Source organism: Nicotiana tabacum, chromosome 3, assembly GCF_000715075.1.
Source record: "Nicotiana tabacum cultivar K326 chromosome 3, ASM71507v2, whole genome shotgun sequence".
NCBI classification, from domain to species: Eukaryota; Viridiplantae; Streptophyta; class Magnoliopsida; order Solanales; family Solanaceae; genus Nicotiana; species Nicotiana tabacum.
The window spans coordinates 209,683,802-209,693,100 of NC_134082.1; the positions used below are offsets into that span (position 1 = coordinate 209,683,802).

Sequence of the window (9,299 nt, forward strand, 5' to 3'; positions counted from 1 at the left end):
ATTTGTTCACCAAATCTCTACCGACGTCAACCTTCAAGAAACTAGTGTACAAGATTGGGATGTGAATGATCAAGGATGTGAATTGATGCTCTCATCAGGGGGAGTTAATATGCGTTGTACTCTTTTTCCCTTACAAGGTTTTGTCCCACTGGATTTTTCCTTGCAAGGTTTTTAACGAGGCAACCAAAAGGTGTATTTCTAAACATGTGTACTCTTTTTCCTTCACTAGAATTTTTTCCCATAGGATTTTTTTCTAGTAAGGTTTTAACGAGACACATTATCTATGGACATCCAAGGGGGAGTATTATGATAAATATTATATTATGGTGGATGTCTACTCTTCTTCCATGATCTTTATCTCAAATGCTTAATGACAAATTCAATGACATATTTTGTATGTTCAATGACATATTTTCTTCACTTTTTATGCTTATATAAAGGCCTTGTAATAGATAGAAAAATACACACAATTGAAAAAGAAAATCTCTTCATCCTCTCTATCTCTATTTCTTGTTCATGTTTTACTAAATTGTTTTTATTTTTTAACACATATAATATAGAGGTTTGAATAATACATTCGAATTACACCACTTATTCATCATACAAGCGCAGATAATTAAGAAATACCGTAAATAATACATTCTAAAATCCCTTTAATTATTTAAGACCAGAACCATCCAATAGGCTCTCCATCTTCATGCTGTTGCTCCTCTGCCGCCACAAAGACATTAGAGAAGTAGCCATGGCCGCCGCCATCATCACTACCATCATCCTCCTCTGATGGCAAACCATCCATAGGTGGAGGAATATTATTGCATCCTCCAGCCCCTATTGGATACTCTTCAATATGACCAGTGTGAAAATAGGAGTCCCCACTGTCCACCAGCTGTGGACTGTGCTCATCTACCACCGCGCTTCCGCCGCTGCCACTGCTCAGCCTGTCCTCCGCCTTCACCTTCACTTGAAGGGTCATAGCATCAACCTCCAAAACCTCACATTTTTCACCTACTACCCCTGCTTCACCAACCACTTTCCCCTGCAGCTTCTCCATCAATGAAACCACCTGCATATTTTTTTCATTAACAAAATAGTTTAACTTCTATACATTAACAATATATAAAAGAATTTTTACCCTACTAAAAGATAAATACAGGTAAACACTTCATAAATAATTATGTTAATAACTTGATTATCTGCCAGAATAGATTAAAATAAACTGATACCATAAATTTTTTACTTTGAATCTTAAAACCATCTTAATTATAGATTCATGATCAATGTAATCGACTATAAAAATGATTACCATATTATATTTTTCTGGTATGAATTACTTATTGTTATAGGTCAACTTTACGTAGAGCGTAAAAAGCCCATATAATGTTTGTCATCATAGAACTTTTAACTCTTTCATTGTATCACTAAATTAGTAAATAACCCTTTTTGTAAAGTTGAAAATTAAAAGCAAAAGAATAAAAGTTATCAAATAACAGTTTTGAAACTGATAGTGATGCATCCACTATCTATATAGTAAATTGCTTCATCACTGCGCATATTTTAAAGCAAGAAGCAAAAGTATATTCGCTTTTAAGAAATGAAATACATATAAAGTTGGGGTTAGAACAGATGCTACTTTATTTATTTGACTTGATGCGAGAATGACTCGGAAGGAATTGACATATATAATTTTCTTTTGTAGGTGAAGAAGAATATTGGAAGTAAGGTTCCCCACTACTAATATTGATTGCCAGGTGTGCCATAGAATATGACCTCAAAGTCAGATTAAAATTTGCTATCAATTACCAACTTCGCCGACAAAATTTGCCAACAAAAATATGTTAATATTCTAGATAGAGATCCCCTAGCTAGTTAGTGAATAGGATCATATTATTTTATTCAATAGATTTATGTTACTTCCTTTTGTCCACTTCAACTTATCTTTTTTTTAATCCACAATATTTGATTTTTTTCAGATATTAAAATTGAATTAATTTTTTTCTTTTCAAAATTATCCTTGAATTAAAGAGCAGTAGTTTGTAATATTTTCAAAAAACAAAATAAAATTAATTTCATTATTAATTATATTAAAATGCGAATTTTTTAATATGTGTGAAAAGAGCAAAAAGAATAATAGTAGGAACTAATAGTAAATTGGCTATACCGTCACTGTACCTGATAACGAGAAAGCGATGACCTTTTTGTCATGATTATTTTTACTAACGATTCAAGAGAACTGTGACATAATCATTGATAAAATTGTTTAAATCAGGTTGGTTCCATGATTTGTTACTTGGAGCGGATCTATGGTATAACAGTAAAATGAGAAGTCTACAAAATATTTATAAATATTTATCGTGAATCCTTTTAAGCATATCTACCAAAAACTTATGTATATATAATTATCATCAGATATATAACTTGCTATGAATCCTTCAAATTTAGAGAAATATCACAAACACAGTGTACAACAATATTTAATAAGTAGATAAATAAAATGATCATCAAACTATATGGTAGTATATATACCTCAGCTTTGAGCTTCTCATTATCTTTGCGCATGGAGTCAAAATCAGAGAGAAGAGAGTCATAAGAGGATTTGAGCTGATCATAATCCCTTTCAAGGGTCTTGGTCTTCCACCGGGCACGGCGGTTTTGGAACCACACAGCCACCTGCCTGGGCTGCAGGCCAAGCTTCTTGGCTAGCTGAGTCTTACGCTCTGGCTCCAGCTTGTTCTCCGTCTCAAAGCTCTTCTCCAGCAAGTGCACCTTAATTTACCAAGCAATTAATTAACGCAGGTCACTTGTTGCTCAAAAAGCAACCGAATCCACAAATTTTAAATATTAGCTTAAAGATCGCAAAAGAAGAATTTGATGCGATTTATATACTGATGAATATGTTCCAGTATGTCTAATTAAAAGCTTAAAAGAATCTCTTTTAATTACTGTCTACTTAATTATATTACTATGTCTTAACACGACTTTTCACATATTGACTGATTCTCACGTTAAACAATCCAAATACAAATTTTTTAGACTGTTACGTTGTTATTCATGAATTGTGTGATAATTTCATTCAAAAATTTAAACTGTCGAAAAAATATGAAACACCTAATTATATTATCTGTAGATAAAGAAAATTAGTAGGGTGCTAACCTGCTCGGGAGTGAGACGGCGCTTCTTCTCCGGCGACTGCTCGTCGTAATATTCCTCGTCATATAGTTCCTCCGGCGAGCTAAAGAAAGGTCGCCTCTTTGAGGAGTCCTCCATCTTCATCATCGATCTTGGTCCTGGTTATTAATAGTATAAGTCAACCGTCAAAATTACATGCAATTTCTTTTTACTGACCGTACCGAAATTTTAATGGAAGAACTGACAATCAAACGATAAAACAAAATCTTCAGTGAAAACATCACACATTAGCTGGTTATCTTCCCTATGTACAAACGCAATTTAAATTTCAATTTGATGAATTTAATTATTATACTTTTAAAATTATAAGTTCAAAATTAATATTCAAATTGAGTTAAACTGATTATATTCTCCATCGCACGATCTGCCTATGAGTTATGTTTAGAAACGTACCTCGGAAAACAGGATCTGAATTCCCAAGGAACAACATGTTGCCGTGACAAGACGGTTCGAAAAATATATGCCCAGATCCCATATTTTCAATGATCCGGATGATCGCCGTAGAAAATATATTTACACACAGAAAAGAAAAACTCTAGAGCAGAGTTTCTTTAATTTTAGCAGGGATGTGTATAAAAAAAGAGAGTTGACTAAGTTTCAAAAGAGCATGAGCTTGTGGCGGAAGAAACTAGTACTCCACAGCAATCTAGCAGGAGTTTCCAAAGGACATATACAAAATCCCATCACGAACTCCACTTTACCCAGCTCAGGGGTTCTTTTGTTCTCAGAATAAAAAGAAGCAGCTATATATATAACTACTTCTTCAGATCGGAGGTTAATTATATGACCTCAGAGCTGAAAGAATTCAGTAGAAGGTTGAACGGCCGGTCACCGTGAAAACGAGATTCCGGCGAGGGCTGATGAGGGTGTGGTTTTGTCTGTATGTAGTGTTGTGAGTTTATTTTGCGACTAAAGTTGATAGAGGTGAACGAAGGGCATTTTATAATGACTTAGATACTGTTTAAATGACGGAATTGTCCAACAGGTGTTAATATTAGGCGCAGAAATGGAGGGTATTTTCGGTAATGTAAGAAACTGAAGCAGGATATTAATGGGGACTCACTAACTTGCGCCGGAGTGTCTGGGGTATACTTTCTGGATACTCTCTGATGGGGGGAGGGGGGGGGGGGGGCAAGGGAGGAGAAATTAGCATATGTACCAGATCAGGTGAGAGTTTACCGCAGAAGGCCATAAGAAAGAGCCATTCTCTGCGGTCGGGAGTTTGTCGCACGAATGGCTGTCTTTCCACTTTTACCGTCTGATTCATTTTAGGGTATTTTTTCACAAAAATAATTATATTTGTTAGCTAAGACAATATAAGGAATGAAGTTATTAGAGATAAGGTGGGAGTGACATCCGTGAAAGCTAAATTACAGGAGAGATTGTGATAGTTTGGGCATGTGAGAAGGAGAGATATAAATACTCCGATCAGGAGGTGTGAGAGGTTGACCATGACGGGCTTAAGGAAGGGCAGGAGTAGACCAAAGAAGTATTGGGAAGAGATGACTAGACAGGACATATCGGTGCTTCACCTAACCGAGGACATGACTATCGATAGGAAAGTTTGGAGGTCGAGAATTAAGGTGGTGGGTTGACACGTAGTTGTGAGTTTCTCCTAGGTTTACAAGTAGTATTGTCATGTCACACCCCCTTTTTAACAAACTCACTAACCCTCTTAAAAATAAAAGAAATTTGTAAAGCTCAAAAGGGTTTTTAATTAAAAAAAAAAGTGACAAAATTTTGTGTTCAAAAGGATTAACTCAGAGTCGCCACCTAACATTTGATATCAGTGTGTCAGGTCACCGTTTTATTCTAAAAATAATTTTTCCTTTCAAAACACTCGAGACTCCAAAACTAAGTCTACACCAGATATTCGAGTAAGGGGGTTCATTTGACTCGGGGAGAAGGTGTTAGGCACTCCCCAAGTCCCGTAACTAGTACGGCTGCATACTCGATCAAGTTGGCTTTTAAAATATTCGAATTGAGGCGAAAAACACAGAAAAAAGTAAAATAAACGCACAAGAGGCTCGAGGTCGTCCCCACCTAGATTAAACAAAACAAGAAAATAATAATAGCCTATACTATGTTCACTCTACCATGTCCGTCACGGCCTTCAATTACATTCACTTAGGGGCATACCCCTGATAAAAGAACACAAAAATATATATACAAATCCTTCGGGGCATTCCCTGAATAAATTTAACTAAGGGAACGACCTATCGCCTCAAAACTAACCAAAATTCTAAGGCTTGCCTACCCAAGTGTGGTCGGCCTAAAACATGCTCCTAGCGATAGACAAGTAATAAAAGCGATAAATATTACAATTCTAATTTTGCTTCGTTTTAACGCAACATCCCACGACCCACTTTATCTAATTTCAACATTTTACACCAAATATCTGTTTTCAACATATTAATTTGCAATAGCAATGATATAAGCACATAAACATGAAGATTAAGGGAAAGACAATAGCATGCTTGAAATAGAATCTCATTCACGCTCAAAATGCAAGTAGGATGAGAAATGGACCTTACTGTCGAAATCTTTCATTTCCGGATTAACAAAAGAACACCCAACAATGAATCATCAGCAAATCTTTGAACGAGAAATTGGACACGCGACCAAAAACTTCGTTCGGCAACTTCGAATTACAAATAGAGCCAGCGACCGAAATCCGGACGGCAACCTCGAATAAGACGTCTGCTAAACTCTAACTCAAGAAATAAATGACTTGTTTTGTGGGTGTTAATTAGTATTTTTGGAAAAAAGGTTTGTGAGCAGCATTAATGGAGTTTTCCGAGGAAAGAACAGTGATTGCAAGTGGTCTACATAGTGTGATTTTGGCTAATGGAGATGTAATTTAGTGAAAAATTAATGAAGAGGGTAAGAGTATTTGGGGATTGATTTCTATGGAGCAAATCGTTCCTCTTCTTCTTACTGTGCGCGTGTATGTGTGTGTCGCGACTATCAACTGTGGAGAAGGTGATTGGTAGCTGATGGTGTTTCAAGGATGGGATGGAGGCGGCTGTCTCTTGTCTAGTTCAAGACTAGGAATTGAAAAACTTGGGTTAGGGTTTCTATAATTGGGTATTTTATATGAAGGTGGGAAGGTATGATGACAATTGGATTAGAAGGAAATAGATGGCTAGGATTAGATCTTGCACATAAATGGGCTAATGGGTTGGGAAGAATGGGCTAAGAATAATTGGTTTAAGTTAAAATAAATGGACTCACACCTTTGGGCCTACGAATTTTCTTATTGGACAAAGACAAGCTCAAAAATCCTACCAAAATATTAATCAAATTTAGTTAAGTAAATAAACAAAATTTTTAAAATGAAACTACCTTTTTTTTTGTATTTTTATATGTTATAACAATAAAGTAAAAAGTAAAGAGAATAGGGTAAAGTCATTATAAAATTAAGATACCGTGAATAAAAACATACTAATTGATCTTAAACTAAAGATAAAAATATAGAAAAGCGATGAACATGATAAATAAAACTATTTTATTATCTTTTTTTTTATGACTAAAAATAAAAATATTAAAATTATATTAAAATAACGTCAAGTAAATATTTCTTAAAAATATTAAAGTACTAAAACTAACTTTAAAATTTGCGCGGGTCAAAAATTACGTGCTTACAAGTACTAGTAATATTCTTGTTATTGGTTGAAAGTTACTTTTTTTTTTCAAAGTTACTTCTTTCTAGTTTGTTATTATATCTGGTACTTAGCGACTACGTCTATTGTTTTTGAAAATTGCTACTAGAAATTGTTGCTCCCTAATTGTTACTATTTGATGCTACTCTTTTTCCCTTTTACTGGAAATTGTTGCTCCCTGATTGTTACTATCTAATGCTACTTTTCTCCTCTCTTTTTTCCTCATCGTCTTTTCTCTCCCTCTTCACCCCCAATCCCACATTTCTTCTTCTTCTTTTTCTTTTTTCTTCCTTTCCATCTTTTTTGAGACGAGGGTTTATCGGAAACAGCCTCTCTACTTTTCCAAGTAGGGGTAAAGTCTACATACACACTATCTTTTTCAGACTCTATTTGTGAAATTATACTGGGTATATTGTTATTTTTGTTGTAGTTAATATACAAAAAGTACATATAAATTATATATAAAATATATTATATTTTCTATATGAAATTTTTTTGTTACTACCATGATTTATAAACTTGCCTCTTTTTTCTCATGTAAATTCCCTACTGCCTGAGCCCCCCGCCCCACCCTCCACCCCCAAATATTTTGACAAATCAATATTTTACTCATCAACATCCAAGTTGGGATTTTGTGAGTGGTGAAATGAATGTTAAAAATAGGGGTGACAATTTGAGTTCAAACCCATTTAACCCGCCCAACTCGTCCAGAGATTATTAGGTTTAGTTACAAACATTTTAGCTCATGAGTTAATTTGGGTCTATTCTGACCCATTAAGCAACTCAAATACAACTTATGAAACTCACCCAAAACAAAAAGGTATCTCAACCCAACTTATGTAGAAATTTATTTAGTTGCCTTAATTTTACTTTTTTTTTTTGTATTTTCAATTTTTTGTTCTTTTGTTTTTCTGCACCATCCACCCCCCCCCCCCCCACACACACACACAAATCCCTCAAAAAAAATTTTTTACTTTTTTTTTTAATATTCTGTTTTCTGTATTTTTTTTTCCATTTTTTGGCACCGTCCACCCGCCCAACCCCTCTTCCCCCCCCCACCCCTACCCTCACCCGCAATATTTTTTTCAACTTACACATTTTAAGGTAAAAAAGTTTTTTTTTATGCAAGATGAGCATGGTTCTAAAACATGGGTCAAGTTGGGCGGGTTGGGTTATGACCCATTGTTTAGCCCATCTTGACACAATCCATCTTAGCCCAAGTACACTTTAGACTGGGTTGGGCAATGACCTATCTATTGACCTAACTCATCTTGATACGCCCAAATTCAATCCAACCCGCCTATTTGTCACCCCTAGTTAAAAACATTAAAGTTGGTTTTCCTTCTAGTGCGACAGCTGACATATGGGGCGAATTATACACGTTCCTAACAATCACACGGCAAGCTAAAATGTCATGATACTTGGTCACTGGTAATAAAAAAAATTTAAAAAATTACAACATTCTCATATATTAAGTTTCTGCTATGTTCGGGGTCCGAAGAAGAACCGAATCACATACTATTATACACAGCCTTATTTACCAAAAAAAAAACACAAAAGAAGTGTCATGACACTAATTCAACAGTAATAAGTTACATTCATCTGATTCATGCGTTTGCAACATGATTGTGTGTTTTGGGCATCCCAGCTTTTATTTTTGATTATTCAAGTATAACTCATACACTACATTTTACTATTTTAAAATTTGTTTTTCCTATATTGTATAGTTGTTTTTCCTACATTCTATGCATATATACATGCTACAATGACTTATATATTTAGATTAAAGTTTGAATTTTTTTTGCCTTTTTTTGCTTTTGATTTTATTACTACCTTTTTTAATATATATTTGATAATTTTTATAGTTGTTATTGGATTGGCAATTGGGATCAGCGAAAAATTAAAACTTGCTCGTGAAGTTATTATGAAATTAGAAAACACAAAGTATATAATTTAATATATGGAGAACATATGCCTTTAAGGGTGTGTTTGGTATAACGGAAAATGTTTTCCGTGGAAAATGTGTTTCCAAGAAAATGTTTTTTTGGAAAACAAGTAGTAATCTTATTCATTTTCCGATGTATGTTACGCAAATTAAGGAAAATGACTTTTCAAAAGTATTCATAAATAATTTAGATATAATAAACATGAAACCATAAACTTTCAAACCAACAACATTCCGGACCCACAAATTTCATAAACTTTCGAACCGCTAAACTTTCAGAACCGCGGAATTTCGAATCCGTAAATTTATAATTTCTAAACCCGTAAACTCTCAAACACATAAACCTCCGAACTCATAATTTTGGAACTTGTAAAATTTTGAGCCTTTAAACTGATAAATAATAAAATTAAAACTAAAAAATATATTTAAATTTTTTTTTCGGGGGGGGGGGGGGGGCAGTAAAACGAAAAAAATAGAAATTTAAATTACAAAAAAAAGTTTTTTTT

The 9,299-nt window shown here is 34.3% G+C and overlaps 1 protein-coding gene across 1 annotated transcript; it reads right to left on the minus strand.

The window, feature by feature from the left end:
- Positions 1-661: 661 nt before the first annotated feature.
- Positions 662-3,661, minus strand: LOC107817658 (homeobox-leucine zipper protein HAT5-like). The gene is given in 4 exon segments (NM_001326002.1): positions 662-1,063; positions 2,524-2,763; positions 3,151-3,284; positions 3,580-3,661. Coding segments are annotated over 4 exon segments (858 nt in total).
- Positions 3,662-9,299: the final 5,638 nt, after the last annotated feature.